The sequence below is a fragment of the Neodiprion lecontei genome, chromosome 2, assembly GCF_021901455.1.
Source record: "Neodiprion lecontei isolate iyNeoLeco1 chromosome 2, iyNeoLeco1.1, whole genome shotgun sequence".
In the NCBI taxonomy this organism is placed as follows: domain Eukaryota; kingdom Metazoa; phylum Arthropoda; class Insecta; order Hymenoptera; family Diprionidae; genus Neodiprion; species Neodiprion lecontei.
The window spans coordinates 18,038,836-18,058,282 of record NC_060261.1 but is presented as its reverse complement, the minus strand read 5'-3'; the positions used below and the strand labels follow the sequence as shown (position 1 = coordinate 18,058,282).

Sequence of the window (19,447 nt, the reverse complement as noted above, 5' to 3'; positions counted from 1 at the left end):
TTTTTTTAACGACGTTTGATTTTCTTCCGAGAAGTGTTCCGAACAACAGATAAAAGCGGAGCTTTCAAAGAAATTTTGAGAGTATCGCAAATTTTTTTTATTTTTTTTTTTTCTCACAAAGGAACAACTGTGGTGTAACAGCTAAAAAGTGCGAACGTCACGACTCACTTGAAGTAGATCTATAAGACGAAAAAAATACCCTTTATAAGCTGTGATAATTAATATTTCTCCCTCATTCAGTGTTATTCATAGTCAATTAATAAGATCACAACTCTCTCGTTTATTTCTCGAGAAATATTAGTTATTTAATACCTTCAGCTACGTAAAATATTTAGCAGGATTATTGGCGAGGGATATTACGGTATAAACTGTGATGTCGCCGATACGAACGTGATTTTGTTATACGTGCAGACGTGGGTACTAACCTTGGAGCTGTATTCACAGCCATAAAAAGTTAACCTCGTATAAACGGCTGAATCTCGCGGTTGAATTTGTCTTTTTTTATGTGAGGTAACGTGTGCGGATATGGTAAAAATATGGCCTGCATTTCGTTGCGTTATTTTATATAAAGCATCACCGTTGCTGAAATTCGCCAACCGATTTGACGAAATAATGCAGGGATATTGAGAGAACTTCCTCGTTACCTTTTTACTGGTTTTTTTTACCTCTTTTTTTTTAAATCTAATTCCTAACTCTTTCATCGACAGTCACATTCGATGCTTAATATGCGACCTCAAAAATTTCCATGTCCTAGCCTTATCACAGTTTGTTTACAACTTCAAGTGATTTTCGTTACTTCGTATAATCCCACCCCCCCCCCCCCCCCAGTAACAAATTTGAGTCAAAATCATTGAATTTTGATAGTTTTTCAATTTTACAACCACTATACTGGATCCGCCATCTCGGTTGTAGAAATCATTAAATTCCGATTTTAAATTCATGATCAGCCCAACCCCCCCCCCCGGTTAGAAAATTCATGTATGATTGGAAGGGTTAAAAGTGCATATCTAATCGAATCGGAGGGGCGAGTTCCTATTTTATTCATATGCTAATTCGGTACGGTAGGTCAAAATTGCTGTCTAAAAAAATCTTACAAAGTTGATGTCTCATGGAATCAAACGAATCGGGGTCGATGCCAAATTTATTTCTGCATGGAATGGTTGCTGGTGGTATTTCAAAAATTAGATTTTTTTTTTTTTTTTGGTGTGATCAATTGACATTGATTCATCATTATGTTTGACGTGTCTTCAGAGTCGTGGCACGAGCAGGCATAGATGTTCCCAATCACGGAAAAGAGATGTTGATATAATTGTTTAGGAAACGCAGAAATTTTAAAGATTTGGTATAAGTCAATTTTGGGAACTTTTGTGGAGTGGTAATTTTGTTGGCTGTAAATAGTATTCTTGATTTGTGCGCATGATGCTGTTAAATTTCTACCTTGGTCCTGGGTGGATAATGTATTTGTTTCAAACGGTAGCTTGCTTGACAATAATGAATTCGTTGTGTCCACAAAATATGAGGTAAAATAAGTTGGGAGCTGTATTAAAAAATGAAATACGTCAGCGAAAATCAGGATAAATGACCCCGCAGAACCCTTACGGAAATTGGCTCCCGGTCGAATTGGCTGCATTTTTAGTACGTTATAGTACATATTCTCCTGATCAAAATTGTTTTCATCGACACAAGTCCCAAAAATCATTACCTTCCGAGATATAGGCGTCGGAAAGGAAGTGTATGAATTTTTTTGATATCTATGGCTTACGTGATTTCTTACGAATTACAAAGCTTCAAGGGGGACCTAAGATTAAACATATCACTCAAAAACTGTACAGCTAATTCACAGAGCCTCCACACATGCTTGAATAGCAAGACAAGTCGATTATTGCAAGAGTCAGAGGGTCTCGTTCTTCACGCAAAATCTGACGTTGCAGTTGCACCTCCTTCCAGTAAACCAGCGAGGTTATGGATGGAATTAATGCATTGCTGGAATCAATCACAGCTTCCTTAGAGAATGAACCGTGCAGTTGTTTTTTTTTTTTTTTTTCATTTTTTGTAGTGGCATGTCTTACCTGAAATTCCCTTGAAGTTTTATAATTCGTGAAAATCACGAAATCCATAGATATTAAAAAATCTGGACAGGTATATATTATAATGTACTAAAAATCGTGCAAATTTGACCTGGGGACAATTTTCATAAGGATTCTGCGGGGCCTTTTGAAGAAAATAGCCGTCTTTTACCTAGATGGACATTAGGAGCAGTGTAAAAGTAATACATGGTGTATGCGCTACGTCCACAAAACTGCAGCGTGAGAGAAATAGGTTAGAGGTTCGCGATCAGTGTAAGTTAATTAAATAGTATTAAATATACCAGGCAAAGGCACAATTTTGCACAAGGTTGATATATCGTATAATGTACGCTGCAAAATGAAGCGAAATGTAAATCCACGGTAGCATTCTAATGTAGTGATCTTGCCATGATAATTGGAGCAATCTGTTCGTTGAAAGTATGTTAAGAGAGTTACATTTATGATGATAGAGGGAAATCAAATTGTATTTGTGCAAACACATGTGGGCATAAATTGAATGGTATGGTTCGATGATTTGATATTTACTGAATTTTTGGTGATGATCGAAGAAGGAATTTGGAAGATTTTTGGAAACGCGGAGGGTGTAGGAGTTTGCTGATTGGTCAAGTTTTCGTATTAGTCGATTATTGTGATTGGTGGGAATTTAGAATTGGTCAAGAATTTGTACCGGAAATGTTGGTTTTAAGAGTGTAAATTTTGTACATGGAAAGGAAGTTGGAGCATGCAGGTATGTCTCAAATGTCTGTTTGTTATGTCTGTTTGCGTATATACTCGTACTCTCGAAGCAGGCTAGCGTCCACATTTGGCAGCCAACTGAGTATTTTGTAAATGGGTAAAACCCACGCTGGAAGTCACGTACTTTTGACTATTTAGTTATTTTTTGACATTATCTTATTATTTAGGTGCGTAGTTCCTTCAGCGCATTATGATCTTACCAAATGTGGAACTCTTGCCCTTACTATTCAGAATTGACTTAGCTTGGGATCTATGTGTCGTGGAAATCCCAACCGTATAAGAATGTATATCTACATTGAAAATAAGACTAATTATCGTTCTCAATTATATTAATGAAATTGTATTGATACACAACACTTCTTGCGTCTGCACGTTCTATAAAATATTATATTATATTCTGGAGTTCGTTAATTATCAGATTGTTATACAATCACATTGTATAAATACGATGTTTCCTGACAAAATTTAACTCTGAATTTTGCCCTTGGTAAGATCAAGAAGCGATCGCGTCACCTGGCGGCTGAGTTTGACCGTGGAACACATTATTCCATCTTAGCAGCTTCCAGGTGATGATCCCCACCCCTCCCCCTCCTATCTCTCGACGATGTTGGCTTTCTGGCGGACACCTTGAAGATCGATTGGGTTGAGAAAGAACATCCGAACACAAAATAAAACGAAAGGAATAAAAATACATTTTTCACAAAGCGAAGTTTAACTGTATCGTGAACTATGACTTTTTGTTGTTACCATAAGGAATTTGCAATAGGGTGGAGACGGCGAACATAACAACCATTATTCATAAATCGTAATGTTTCGACATAATATATTTCATGATTTTTTCACTTGAGATTCAGCAGAAAAAAAAATTTTTCAACTTGAAAGAAGTACTACTGTACCGTTGAATTATGTAAAAAATGTGCCCCACAAGTATATAGCTGCTGGAATGATTTTTCGATATCGATACATAAACCAACGAGATTTGAAATCGCGGTGTAATCTGGTGTGGTGCACAGGATTGCCTATATATTTTTTTTTTTTAACGATTCTACAGCAGAGAAGGTGGATGAGTTTTTAGATCGAACACCCTGCCAATTGGATAATATTTTTGCCAAATTTCAAATCTACTTTTACCCCCGATTTTGATCGAATTAATTTTGAGGTCTTCGCACGATCACAAAAGTCCACTCGAAAAGAGTCTTTGAAGACAAATTTCACTCCAGCTCCATAATTCAGAGTGAAAAAGTATTATCAAGGTTGGCTTGAATCCAACGCCGAGTCCCCATATCCTAGAAAAGATTAATTTATCACCGCAATGGCCTGAGAAGTATCTTTCCGTTTCACATTTTTCAACCTCGGTTTCCACGGACTTGCGTTAGCGGAAATACAAAACATTAGGTGTTGCTTCTTATTCACAGTTCTGGTTTCTTTTGTTCCATGAAAGATAAAAAAAATAAGTAGCGTTAGTATTAAACTTCTCCAGTTTGATGCGATAGAGAAAGCCGGAAAACTGGAGATGCGATATCTTCGCCGTGAAAACTTGCACCATTTGAACCTTCATCTTATAGCTGATGATAAAAAAAAAACGAAATCTAACGTGATACTCTAAGTGGTGATTGACCCACTTGGATAGAACCAATTGCAGGATATCGCGCTCTAAACCGTGAGGCCAATATGCTACATGCGATACATATATATTTATATATACATCTCGCGATTGGTTCTTCGAAGATATGTTAATCTGATATCTCCAGATTCATTCCAACGCAGGCTGTAATATTAAAATTAAAAAAGCATTGCGTCTGTAGATCAATCGTAGAAAAGAAGCCAACCTTCGTATCTCAGAAATAAAGAATTACGAGTGCCTGTATTGATAATCCAACTTCACGGCGGGAAAGAATCTGCAATTTTTTTTTTTTTTTTTTTCTCTTCACTTCATTGTCGCCCACAATGATTGTCGGGTCGATTGGATTAGTGCTGAAAACATTGAATAGGAACCTCAGTGTACGTAAATTGGAGAATTAGATGAAACGAAGAACTTTGAGTGCTGTTAAAAAGCAGAGTAATTACTACTGCTTACTTAGTCTGAATCAAACTTTGTTACGTTGACACTGACTTGTTGAATCTTTTCGAAATTGATTCCGAATTTTGCAATCGTGCTTACTCTGTAAAACGCATTAAGTGGTGAGTCGAATGGGATTTGGAAAATTTTTTCGCAACCGAAGTGCAATAAGCAATACGAGATGTACGGTGCTTCAGCGAAATCCAACGATTTTTAAATTTTTAACTTCCACACTGGGTTGGACTTTCAAATTTCCGAAATCTGTTTGTAAAATTCTGATCAGTGACCTCGAAACCCCCTGCGTACCAATTTTCATAATATGTGGACGTGTAGAAAAGAAGAATTCGCGTGGATAAGGACTATACTTACCACTATTGCATGAAAGTGTTGAGACATCAACATCGACATCTTAGAAGTCCAATTATGCAAAAAATGATAACGATATCTTGAAAATTGAATGTAAACCTTGAATAATTCTTGAATAACACTTGAAAGAATAACTAAAAACAGGTGTCTCGTATATAAGACGCTGTACCAAAAAGGGTAGATGAGTAATTGTCAGTACTTTGTTGTTAAATTTGATATTATGCTTATCGATCAGTACGCTTACCCTACTCTCAAATCATGTAAAAGGATTTTCTAATTACCATGATTTTATCGAGTTATCGAGAACATTCTTCTTCATGCTTGGTGGAACCAATACGGTCTAAGTGGGCCATTGTCTCCGAACAAACATTCAAAGTTCGAACGCACTGAATAAAGCCATCGGAAGACAAATATAAATGCAAGAAGCCAAAAGAATCCTACTAGTGCAATGTTTGCGAGTTGGATGCAATAAAAGATACGCGCATTTGCGCAAGTGTGGAGACTGCATGAACAGGATTGTGTAGTTGCCAAAAAATGATACAGAAGCTGTTATCTCTCTTCACTGAATTACGTAACAATAAAAGAAGTCATATACCTGTCAGTGTAAGTTAATTTGATCAAATTACACAAATTTTTCAATATTTCTTTTGAAAAAGATTCAGAAGTACCCTTTCTTTAGAAACATATGCCAGTACGCCTCTCCTGGTTTTTTCGTACGTAAAATTGACCATTCTTTTATGTAGCTCCCATTTTTTTTTTTTTATTATGAATTCCTCAACCACGGGTGAGTCATGTTGGGCCCAGTTACCTTAACATTAACATACGGGTCGATCCACGAACCTTTGACCAACTATTTACGGCAATATTTTTGATTTTTCCGACATTTGAATACCTTGTAGTGGAACACACTAGCAATGAGATTTGAAAACACTTTAATTCTGAGGTCTCTCAGGAACCTAACCTAATCCTGACCATTCTCGTAAAACACGTTGATCAATTTTATCATATTTGGGAAACGGATGTCTTCCAATTTTTAGGAGTTCCCATTTTTTTTTTTTTCATAGCATTGTTCGCTACTTATTGAATTCAAAGTCTCCTAATTAACCGACGACATCCAATTTTGGAAGTTCTGCGAAATGAAACTCAGTTTCTTCAAATGCTACCAAGCTGAGCCAGGAGTATTAAAATGATTTAACGAAAAACTTCACTTTGTGCTGTGAAAGATTACTTATTATTTATTGACTGTTTTCTCGAGTAAATTGAAAATATTTTTTGATATTTGATTTAATTGATAAATCATATTTATTAGTTCGATTGGCGAGGCTAACGGCTTTGATCACTGTAACTCTGCCGCGCCGATTTCACTCTTGTTAAATTCTTACGAGGTGATTATTTAAAAAAAAAAAAACTGATCACGTACGTAGTTCCAGGTTCCAAATCTAGAAGATTCAATATTATACTGATTAAATACTCAAAATGTTGCGTTAATTTTTATTGAACGGATTCCTCGGAACCCTGTTACTAATTTATTTCTAATAAAATCCCCATCATCAAACTGTTTCACTCGCATACTATTCTGATTTGTTTGATCTTCTGCACCGTTATAGTATTCACTGAATCCAATAATTCCAGAATGAAAATTTCCAATTATCGGAATAATTGTTCCTTGTCGAACTATTCTAACGATGTTTCCTAATTTATTCGGGATTATTTATAAGATGTGTTCAGCCCTGATGGTGCCGTGAAAGAGACGAGGCTTTGCAATAGAGCGAGCAGAACGGAGTTAGCCGGAATAAGACACGGGCTTGTACAGACCAGACTAATATGTGAGTTTCCAAGGGTCTTTAACGGTCGTGGGCCACTGTAAAAACGCTGATAGTCATGTGTCTGCTTAACTTAAAAATTGCAAGGCCCTGTTCCTCGAAGACAATTATCTACGTCCTGGGAAGGAAAACCTAAGTGGTTATAAACCACCCCCCGCACTCGCGCATGCTATCCTCATTGAAAGAGACATACATATGTGAAGAGGCTTCTCGCGTTAGTTAGCAAGCGACGGTGAGATAGACCACACATATCCTGCATGTACGTACACTTTAAATAACATATCTTGTAAAATATTCGAATACATCGTAATTATAGACAACCGTGTGATAATTATTTTTAACCAACGTCGAGTCCTTCCGTATGTTTCTCTACACATGCAGACAAGATATCTTTGTGATACTACATCTGCGATTTTTTTTTTCTTTTTTATTCCACGTGATCCCTGAAATATTTCCGAGCCTAGATAAAAAAAAAAAAAATATGAAACTTATTTATTTATTTATTGCAAAAATAGCACATGCAAACAAATGATTGAAATTCGTACTTTTCCACGAAAAAAAGCTTTCCTGCTAATATCCATGTAAATTCGAATGCCATCTCTTACACAAACTTAATATACACCAAAAAAGTGGACAAAATTATTTTAAATTTTCCGTATTGTTGTTTTTACTTGTCCGCCATATTGCAGCCGCCATACTGAATTCTGGAATTTTGAGTTCAGATTCGTAATTAGTGAAAGAAATTAGTTATATAGAAATTAGTGAAGAAAAATGTATGCAGGAAAGGATTAATAGATATTCACCATATCATACGGAAGCGATACAATTAAAGAAACAGGCCGAGAAAGAAAAAAGACAGGAAGAAATAGTGATAAACACATTCTCTCCGAAGCTTGTCACTATGAACCATATTTCAATATTCTTATATCGAGAATTTCATCGATTCGATAACACGATTTCGCAGCTGTACATAGATCAATTTTGATGTACTTGTGCGTCTCGTTGTATAAGTTAAATTATTAAGAATTTTTTAATTATTTATCAGGAAAAATTTCACTCTCTTCTCGAAGTCACTTGTCTAATTGTATTGCTTGTATTAATGTTTTCAATGATTAATAATGTCCATGGCAATATTGCACGACTTTGAATTATCTGTCTCAAACACGTTTAACAAAAAGGCAGACAAAAATCTTGAACAGGAGAAAGCTAAAAATTACCACTTCAGAAAAAACAAAAGCAATTAAAAAACCTGAAATTAATTAAAAAAGAAATCAACAATATTCATAGCAAAATAAAACTGAGAAACGAACAACACAAGTACAGCGATAAAAATTAGAAGGTGTGATAAAAGAAAGAAATCGAGCCGTATGTCAGGCTACATAAAAAATAGTTCAATATAAAATAAAATAAACATAACTATGCAACTAAAAATTCAGAGTAAAATCATAAATAATCAAAAAATATATTGAATGACAAGGAAAAGCAAGGTCAGATCGCATCTCGTCGTCATCAGTGGCTTGCAGGTTTGTAGGACTGTAAATTGTAAAACAATTGAAAGCTCCTTTCATACGTTGAAAACTTGACCTTTCCAGACAAAAAATTACCGTATGTATGGAGTCCAAGTGAAGACCTGGGCAATAATGAAAATACATATTACAACCGTTTTTTTTTTTTTTTTTTTGTCGTCACCAAACATATGTTCCATTCATATACTTTTTCCGAAAAAACTTAAGTAGACTGATAACCATTTGAGAAAAACGTGAATCTTGACGAGCAGACGAGCAGAAACCTTATGAGTGTGAAATTAAAAAGATCTGTGACATGGAAGTTATTCATAGTTCGACATGTATAAAGAACCGTCAAAAATGAGAAAGTTGAATCACTTTCGTGATGATCGACAGTCAGGGTAATTGTTCACGCCATAAGCAGACACCGTCTTTGTGTAGCCAGTACGAATTGAAGATGAGGCGATTGATGTAAGTGATCAAACACTGCATCAATAAAAAAGAAACTTGAAGTATAATTCCTAATATTAGTTGAAACTTGCAAATATTTTGACAGTAAGATTCCTGAGTTACGCTTATATTTACTAAATTCTTGATCGCTGTTAATAATTTATATCAACTTGAATATTGGTTGTAGTTGCAAATGCAAGGGAAGCAGAGTTGACGGTTTGAAGAATTGCAATAGACTCGTTGCTGGGGGGGGGGGGTGTTTTGAAGAATGATTTGAAAAGAAAGTGAAAGGGTATAGGAGCTTGATTGTTTATATTTATTGGTGGATTTATGAGATTCGTTGATTATTAGGATTGGTGGATTTTTGGGATTGGCCGAAAAAATGTGCACCAGGAATGCGTTATGGGAAGAGAAGTATTGGTACATAGGGCTTCTTGGAAAAGGTATGTGGATAGGACCAATAGAAATAGAAATATTGGAAAGTCCCATAAACGGGTCTCTGAGAATGACGCTTGGGAAAAATTGCGTCTCATGATCGTGCATTTGGTTGCCAAATGTGTCAGTCAAAACTAGAGAAAAAAGCTAGTAGTTCTCTTTTTGTGGCTGTTTTGCCCCATGGGTTCCCGGCCGATGTGCCGGCCACTGTCTACGGTACGCATTGTTCCCGGTGTGATTACAACCCCCGATGTCTTGTTATTGAAATCACCGAATCGATCTTAAGAATCTATAGGTAATGCATCTCGAATAGTGATAATGTTGCAAATAGAATTATATTCATCTAAAACCGCATGACACGACACGCAACACTGATAAATTAGTGAGACTGAACATAACGACGATACGTCGTGACGTTGCTCACTCGCGATTTCTCCCGCGGAATGTTTACGGTATTTCAACCAGTGATATACGATGGTTTCCCATCATTTTTGGTTCGATGTGCTCTCCTATTTCTCCGTAGTTTGTTTCAGTGCTCTCAACTGTGCGTAATTGTTCCGTCAACTTCGCACCCCATTCAAGCTCTATCGAAGTGGGTGCAGTCGGTACCAAGATAACTAGCGTACCTGCATTCTTTCTTATATCCGCATACGTACACGTTTTCATTTACTAAAGAATACATTACACCGACCGATAGAAGCTGAACTTTTTTTGACAATTTTGGCAATCGTTTCACCAAAATGCGTGGATGCGTTACGTTTTGGCGCGACAACGATTCGACTTTGAGACAATTCGGCATGGGGACGTTTTGGCGCTAGACGTTTCGGGATGGGGATGATTCGGCATTGGGACGGTTAGACGCTAAGGTTTTATATTGTTGATTCCCAACGCAACCATAACGTTAATTTTGGTATCACCAATAAGGCTAATTGACCTAAAAAGCGGAGCAAAAGTAGCATATTATTCCCTCTTAACGCATATTTGTCAAATATGAGAATTGCGGGAAATATGACCCTCATCGTTCGCTTCGCTCGACTTTATTCCCTTGTTACATAATGTACTATATTTCAAAGTATGTCATAAAATACATTCGTTCAGGGCTGAAATTCGAAAACAAACACCCACAAAATGTGACTTCCGACTTCCCGTCATCCGTAGCTAGACCTGCAAGAACTTTCCCAGGGACCGAACCTTGTCTAACCGACTTTGCGAGTCTAACTCATCGTGGTTCACATTCGTTAGGTATACCGACCGACGATATTCCTTATTTTTTTTTTTTCAACTTAAATTTTCGCTCAGCACTCAGGTATAATTATGACAACGTTGAATAAAAGCATTCAATTCAAGTTTTCATTCCATAACACAGCGTTTAGCGTCAAAACATCCCAGCGCTAAAAGGTCGTGGCGCCGAAAAGTCCTGTCAAGAAAGAGTTTGCGCGCCAAAAAACGCCCTGATTTTCATATATGCGTCTACTCACCCGTTTGTGATCGAATCATAACCGAGAGGAGGGCAAGACAGCAGCATGTTAGGAACTGCTTGTGCCACATGACTGCACAAACACCACTTTCTCTGCTTATCCCCAACCCTGAGCATGGGTAGTGACCGTCATAGTAATCTGAAACAGAAGAGAAGACTTTTTCTCATTCGTATGTATATTATCTCTTACGTGTACGTAAAAAAAAGGATTCATCCTATTTTCTTATCCTGTATTTTGTAGGTCCGCCAACATTGAAAATTTTCGTGCAATGATTTATTTTTTTATTTTATTTTCAGATGGTATTCACACGCACTGAGAGGAAAAATAGTAGGGAATATAATAGTCTCTTTTGATCGCAGTATGGGAACACAATGGATTAAATGATATTTTATACCGTTTTTTTTTTCTTTTTTTCGGAAGGATAATTAAAATGTGAAACTGAAGTTTATTCGATTGTTATTTACAATTAATGTTTGAGAAACTAGGTAATTTTTCTGAATATCCGAAATATTATTTTAGTTTCTACAAGAGCAAACTTAATAACGTTTTTTTTTTTTTTTTTTTATTTGATTCTTAGTAGTAGTGACGATTTCAGAATTTCATGCTAAAGAAATTCCGAGAGGAAGTTACAGACGCATAAAAAGTAGATGTAAATTCCAGATCATCCAAATTTTTCCAAGTTCTCAAAATCGATAGTGACGCCGCGGGGCTTCTAGATAACCCAAATGAATGCTTCTTTTAAACGAAACTATTTGAAATATTACCCAGCAGTGGATAGTGCTAAAGCAACGCGCAAAACTAACGTTCGAGGTTTTTTTTCGTGCTACCTTAACAAAGATGCACGCGAGCGAAGCAACGAGCTATCCAGGTTCAGTTGCTCAGACCATGCATCGAACCTGAGCTAGTGCTTGACAGTGAGTTTGTAAAAATTTGAAATACATCATATTGAAATGTTATTTTGTATGATGAAAACTAATTCGATAAAACACGGCGGAAAGTTCACAGATATATTTCAAAAAATATTCCAAAAAAACTTTTAAGAATCTGTCAAGAATTATTTATGGGAAGATATCAGAATGAAATAATTTACAAAATACTTCATTAAAATGTTTAAAACATATTTGTTTTACTTTTCAAAAAAATATTTTGATGAAACTTTTTTCAAAACGTATCTTAATATATTCCATTGAAACGTTTTAGAATTTTTATCGCATTCGAAGCAACGAGCTATCCAGGTTCAGTGATTATTTCTATCATAAAACCGTATCCCGAGACACCGAAAATAAGTAGTAATTTTTCCGCGGATTCTATTACAATTACCTATACTTTCGCTCCAAGTGTATATTAGAACCCGAAGCCTCGGAGATATGAGGGAAACACGTGATTGAGTTATACTCATAAATTTCGACAGGAAGTTAAATGAGGATCTTGCTGTCGTTCCAATCTGGCAGCAACAGTTTCGAAGTAGCAGGCGCAAAAGCAAGGCTGGGTACCCAAGTGGGTTCAGTCGTTTGCAACGATATTTTATTGAATTCTCTTACTCAGCCTGACGGAGCGGAGGATGAAGGCGGCGGGCATCGCTGTATGCTTGTGCGGAGTTTTCATTCGTGTGCTTATTGAGCCCAGGAGGCAAATGTTGACTTTACAAAAGTGCCTGAGAATCACAGGTACCAACGAGGGAAATGAGCATTGAAGGAAAAGGAAACGAAATTACTCAGTCTGTTAAGCACGATGCCAGAGTTTTGCGGGAGGAAATTTCAAGTACCTTTCCATAACCGTCGCTAAATTTCCAATTATATGGGTCTTTCCTTTGTCACATTTTCGAGTCCTTTATCACCGCCTTGGCTTTGCAGACATAACTGTCTGTTTTTTCTCTACCTTTGCCTGAACTCCGAATCCGTTACAAGTTTCCCATCCTTGTTACTTACTAGGAAACCCTTATCCAGATCACACGCACTTTGCAAGTTGTTAAAACTATCTCAAATTATTCTCGCGTTGTAATATCAAACAATGCAACTAACCGAACCCATCGAAAACCATGCATCACAGTCTGTATCACATTCCACCATTTGTGTTGTATACAATTGTTGAATAAGGTAATTAAGGGGGTTACCCTACTGTGACGAGCGTCGAAACAGGTTGTAACGGTATAAGAACGTAAAGCCATTCAAATTTAAGGGCCTTGAGCAAATGTCAAACGCCGCAAAGCGTTTGAGAATCGAAACAAACACTCGGTTCTAGAGGTCGATATCGGATCACCTGCCCGGTAGAGGAGTAACATCGAGCTCTCTACGGGAAGACGCCGAGGCGACAGGTTCGCCGAAAATTCCTTGTACGACAAAACTTTTATTTTTTTATCCAAACACGTGCAATGTGCTCTGATTCATCCGTGATTAAAAGACGTAAAAAAGCAGACTCATATATCTCTTGGCCTTCAAATTCAAATTAATCAACGAGACCGAATCCACATGGCCGTTATAATCAATAACTGGTGACGATCAATTATTGATTCCTTCGCAAATTCACCAGCAACTGTTACATCTCTGGAACCATCGAGCCACCCACTTCACCTGGAACATCCGAGCTAAGGTAACAAATGAATGAATAATAGGTGCCCATGCCACATTCATTCATTCCTTGTTCTAGTATACTCACATGGTTAAATTTTGTCATAATGCATTATGTAAAATCATCCTTATGCTGTAATTTAGAATCATTTACATAAAATCGAGTTATTTCACAATTTAGCGTCACTCTCAACAGCTAGAAGTCCCCTTTGCCATTTTCAAATTTATGTATTATGCGTATTTTAATTGGAGTGCGAGAGTGCGTGAATTATTTATTTTCATAATTTTGATTAATCCACACTTTCCACTAATTTTCCCATTTACCTTCTCTCAGATTGATCCTGAATAAACGAAATGTTCTTCCGTGAACATGTTTTTTACTAAATTACGTGCTTTATTCATTGAATATTCTCAGCCTCTGTAGATATATTTTATTGCTTAGTAGTCGAATAAGATTTGTGGCGTGAAAGGTAGGCCATAAGTAACGTCACAAGGTCAATTTTCCAATTATAGGAAAAACTACTCATGCCATATATTAATGACTTTTTGATGTCAACTAATTAACACGTTAAGGTGTATCCTCGAAAATATTTCACTGAAGAAGCTAGTGCTCAAACTTTGAACGCGTTCTTCTCAAAACTATATTTTTCAAAATATTGTACATGGTACCTCGAGCTGTAATCGATGAATTGACTTGGAATTAGGTTTGCATTATAAAAAGAATAGTATTTATCGGGTCACGAACGCTTTTGTCGTTTTCAATTTGTCCAATAGCTATGAATGATAATAATGCAACGTTTTCGGGAGTCGATGACGCTGAAAGAACTTCGGAAAATTTTTGATTCATGCACCAGGGAGGCAAAGTGGGTATTTTCACGTCGAGCGATTAAGTTTGCAATATGAATTGCAGGCGAGCGCGTGCACGTGTCGAAGATGAATATTGCAAATATGCAAAGCGGAAAAGACTTTGCTTTCATGGTACACGCGGTGCGTTAAATAAAAAAAGTGTGTTTTTCATTTTTTTTTTATTTTTATAGCAATACCAATACATGGTCGTGAAGTGCAATTTTAAATACTCCGATACTATATGCTTGTATTGCCACAAACATGATTACTTTACGTACGGAACGCAGGCAAAGAAAGACAAGTCAACCATAGTATTATTATTACACAGAAAAGGTTCGTCGCCGGAAATCTGATACAATGTAGTTAATGAGCATATTTTTTGTGAAAGTCCACCGATACTTGTGACCACGCACGAAAGCCATCGCAAACCACGAAGAGACATATCTTTATTGGATTATATTTTTTCCACAAAAAATTCCTAGACAGACTCTTCAACATGTAAATGAGTTGATATCAAAATAAAAGAAAAAATAAATAAATAAAAAATTGACGGTATTGAAATTGACCAAAAGCGGCCGGTGTGGAATTCTACTATAGAACAATTTTCGCAGTCAATTCAAAATTTCAACGTCGGATAGTGTTAAATTGACGATAAGCAGCATAGATTGACATCAAATAGTGTTGCATTGACACCAAAAAGTATTCTATTGATGTCCCTATCGCGTTTGTTTATAGTGTTGAGTTAGCCTTCCGTATTTAAAGACTTGACCGAACACATATCTCACGAAACTCATTGAGTTGGCTATAATTTTCTGAAGAATATAAGCTGCGTTTTAAAATAAGGCAATTCAGTTCACTGAAACGAAAATCATTTGCACTGTATTTGACTCAATTGGTGATTTTTTAAAAAGTGCAATGGAAAACGATCTAAATAATCTACTATTCATTTTCAGAATATGTTTTTTAACCAATAGCGGAGAGAAAACATAATTGGTTGGTACGATTGACATCAAAGAATAATCTATGTTCGTATAATACCCCGCAGTGTATTATATTAACAGATTTTAGGCCTATAGAAACCGAGCGGTAGAACTAAGTTCTTCTGAAAATAATCATAGTACTAGTTAAAATTTATATTTCTCACATCGTAAGTGATATGGTTGAATTATTTCTATAAATTTGTAGACCGAATTTTTGACCTTCGATTCTTACCTAAATAGAAAGTGAATTAATAAATAAATTTGAGAGACGAGTTAATCTAAGATTTTCACCCAATTCGGGGATCAATCATCTACATATTTTAATGCTTCAGGGCCAGTGATTTTTAGCAGTATAATTCATACTATTCAATGAAAGAATTAGCACGAAAATATAATTTTTCATCAGGATGTCAGAAAATTTGGTCTTCACGAGATTGAGAATTATGAATCCCACGTACCGTTGGGAGAAAGGGTTAGGTTTTAAAGGTGAAGTCGAGGTGAAGAGAAGATCCCTTTATAGGACTCATAGGCCAGGAATGAGTTGCTAAACGGTTTCTTACGTGCTTTGCCGTGCTTCCTACGAGACGTATATGAAATTATACGTTACACTGTAAAGCGTCTAATTTTCTGTAATCACTATCAATCTCCGATTTGGGTATTTAATTACGGTTTAATTAAAACCTCGGCAATAAGGTCGAGCAACCCATGGCAAAGTTTGCGAACTTTATCTGCAAGGTAAGCGAGGTGCTGGTTCGCGATACTTCTACGTTAGCGAAGCACCTGCTGAGTCTGGAGTAAAACGGTTTAATTATGTTTTCCGTATATACGCTTTGCCGGACTCACCTTTGCCATTCATTGCATCCACGCTCCACCCCTGCTCTTAATTTTATCCAACTTTTTTTTTCATAATACAGGAAAGTACGCACTGGTATGGCGCTATTACACCCGTCAATAATTTTTATCTGGAAGCCTCTTTGGAATACTGATATCTTGCAATATCGTAGCAATAAAATTAAACGATGTGCATTGACCCCTCCGCAATATTATTATCTCACAACACACTTCAGTAAATTACAATTAGTTTCCATCAGATTCTGCGCTTCCCCATGAACGCGGCAGCACGTTGAACTTTTAGAAGCTCCAATCTTCCTGTAACTTTAGCCCATGCGGTGCGTTTCAGATATACTATTATACATAACACTTCAGCAGCTTCACATGAAAGGAAAAAAAATTACCTTACGGTCTGCCGATTCGAATGCATTTTGGCACACATGGACAAAGGTGATTATCTTCAAATGAGAAACAGGCCTGGTCAACAGTGAGATTCTCCTTCTTGCTGCAACCGTAAGAGCATTCTAGGTAACAATTTCATGTGGCAGCTATACTGCAACTACATAACCGAACCCTTATAGATATGTGGTAGCCTTGTGGACACTTCATGGTTTTATCTCGGTAAGTACTTGACAAGGGGACCAACATATGTGGCATCTAGATAGTAACAGGCTTTGCAAGCTTGATGATGTTGTCTTGGTTCTAATATCGCTGCTAGCTTGCGATAGCAGCTAGTACCACAGTATCAGTGACCATGCCAGCACAACGCTACGCTTAATTGCTGTTGGGTAAATGCCACGTCAATACTCTAAGAATCCCGGGACCATTCTACCGCCAAGAAACCCCGAATACTCTGTGTAGTATGTCTGATTAGCAACTATCTTGAAGTTAAATACGTTGGTTGTCATTGTCGAATACACACCAAGGAAAAGCCGCTTAACGACTACGGGGTGATAACATCAGTTAGCCATCTCAATTCTAAGTATTGTAATTTTCACGGGTTTTATGGACACCGTGTTCTTGAAAATACCGGACCGGTGGATGGCTTTGTCCGTTTTGAAATTAGAAAATTTTTATTACTCTCTGACAAATAAAAGGAACTGTGTTTTAAGGGAAGTACGCGTTATTAGTAACGTGTATTTGTCAAGTCTCGGTCTTGGTCTATCTGTTCCAGTTAACGTAGGATTATTTAATCTGTTGCAATAAGATGCAAATTCGGGCGTTCAGTTAGTCGTCCGTGGTTTTTTAAGACTTGGGCGATGATGTCACTGTGCAGAAACAAATTCTGACGATCCGTGCCGTTACTGCGCTAACACAAATTATATAGATTCAGGCTAACAATGAAATACCATCATCGTATTCCTTTCGCTATCTGTTTGATTTTATGTACTGCTTTGCAGACACGGGATCCACTCCGTTGCCTCATCACAGATTCTGGTTGTTACACCGTCATTGCTCCCTGAATAACCTAAGCTGTGCAGACGCTGGGCGTTATTCCGTCGCTGTTCTCTGGCTATTGTTTGATTCTAAAGCAATTTATGCAACTCGTTAGTTAATAAAGACGCAAGTGTAGTTTTAACAAATTTTAATCAAACGAAAACTTATCTGATAATTTACAAAAGCATTGGCAACCAAGGTGCACATGCAAGAACAATGGTCGTATAGTCTAATAAACTAATTCTAGGTAAATTAAATAATGCGTGATCTGTGATTACGTTCGTGAATTTAGTTTACGAGTTTAATTTATGATTTTATTCGTTAAACACTTTATCAAGTTTTTCTTAACTCGCTTTCTTTTCTGTTTGTTTGTTTCTTTGTTTGTTCGTTATAAATTCTGCTATCTATTTTAAACCAACTTCTAGATGAGTTAAAGACTTGAAACTTTAAAAATAGCTCAGAACTGGAGGGCAATGCAGTATTAAATTAAGGTCGATAACAATTTTGCAACGATTTTCAACTATAAAAATATATATGTATTTTAACGGTTAGCTGGTCGAGACGTGCGACATGAGGACGATACGACGACCGCCGCCGTACACCGAAGGTAGCCGGAGACCGGTGGACACGACAATAGCCGACGGATACCGAAGGTAGTCGAAGACGTTAGAAGAAGACGACTGGCGACAAACGGAAATGGCAGGCGTGATCAGTGACGCACATTGTCAAAAGAGTCGCTGATAAGCACGGTCTTACATACAGGTCTGGAAACTGGTGGTGGAGGTATGTCCTCTTATTGAAGCATCTGCCGTTTCGCCAAGTGACCACGAGTGTCGCTGCGATTAAGGGATTCAGGCTGTGCGAGAGAGATGGAAACAGATTGTTGACCGTCCGAGCTGTTTCCGTCTCTTTCACACAGCCTGAATCCCTCTACCGCAGCGACACTCGTGGTCACTAGGCGAAACGATCAGTGCTTCAATAAGAGGACACCCCCACCACTGAGATTTTTACCGAGTTTCCAGACCTGTATGTAAGACCGTGCTAATAAGCGTTCGAAGCAGCGAACTAAAATTTGCCACATATCTCTGTTATAATCTCATCAACATATTTGTTGGTATAAAACGAAAAACTTGGTGGGGGAGGGGGGGGTAAGAAATAGAGTAAGGAGTGTAGCGAGTAGCTGTTGTTGAGAAAACTCACAGAGCAGTTCAAATCATTTGCATAGCAGTAACATTATTACAAACTTAGGTGAACTATTCATGCATCAATTCTACTGGTCAACGGTAGTTTCCTTGCCCTGGATATTTGAGTGATCTGTAAAAGATTTGATGTCAACGACCATAGGAGTATGCGTTGTTTTTCAACACTGGCTCTAGTTTTTTGTTTTATCGACATTTTCGTATATGATTAAGAAAATGAATTTTCAGGTGAAAAAGACTGTTTTCTGCCTTTTTTTTCATGTATAAAGTAAGAAAAAAAAAACTATCAATAGCTGTAGTTAGACTTACTTTATTCAAACCAAAGTGAACAAAATATAGAAAATATTCTAATTTCAGTAGTGCATTTCAAATAGAATATCTCAGCCAGATATAAGCTCTTAACATTGATTTTTTTTATTTTCCATTTAAATAACACGTAAAAACAACGAAAAGATTTGGAATGTTTTTTTCCTCAACGACTTGACTTATCAACTGTCTAAATACATATTCTTATAGAAAATTCCACGCACTAGAAAAAAAAAATGCTAATTAAACTTTCCAAACTCTAACCAGTGAAGAGATATTCGCCCATAAACATTAAGTCATCTCGAATACAGTACTGCAATAATATAAAAAACTAGACCCAATC

General features: G+C 36.9%; 1 protein-coding gene across 3 annotated transcripts in view; it reads right to left on the bottom strand.

Moving 5' to 3' along the window:
* Positions 1-19,447, bottom strand: part of LOC107218031 — a 489,709-nt gene that overhangs the window by 99,702 nt on the left and 370,560 nt on the right. For all 3 annotated transcript variants that reach the window (XM_046732062.1, XM_046732065.1, XM_046732064.1), the window contains one exon: positions 10,939-11,076. In XM_046732062.1, the coding sequence (XP_046588018.1) occupies positions 10,939-11,008 (70 nt within the window). In that variant the 5' untranslated portion in view covers positions 11,009-11,076. The remainder of the gene's footprint in view (positions 1-10,938; positions 11,077-19,447) is intronic.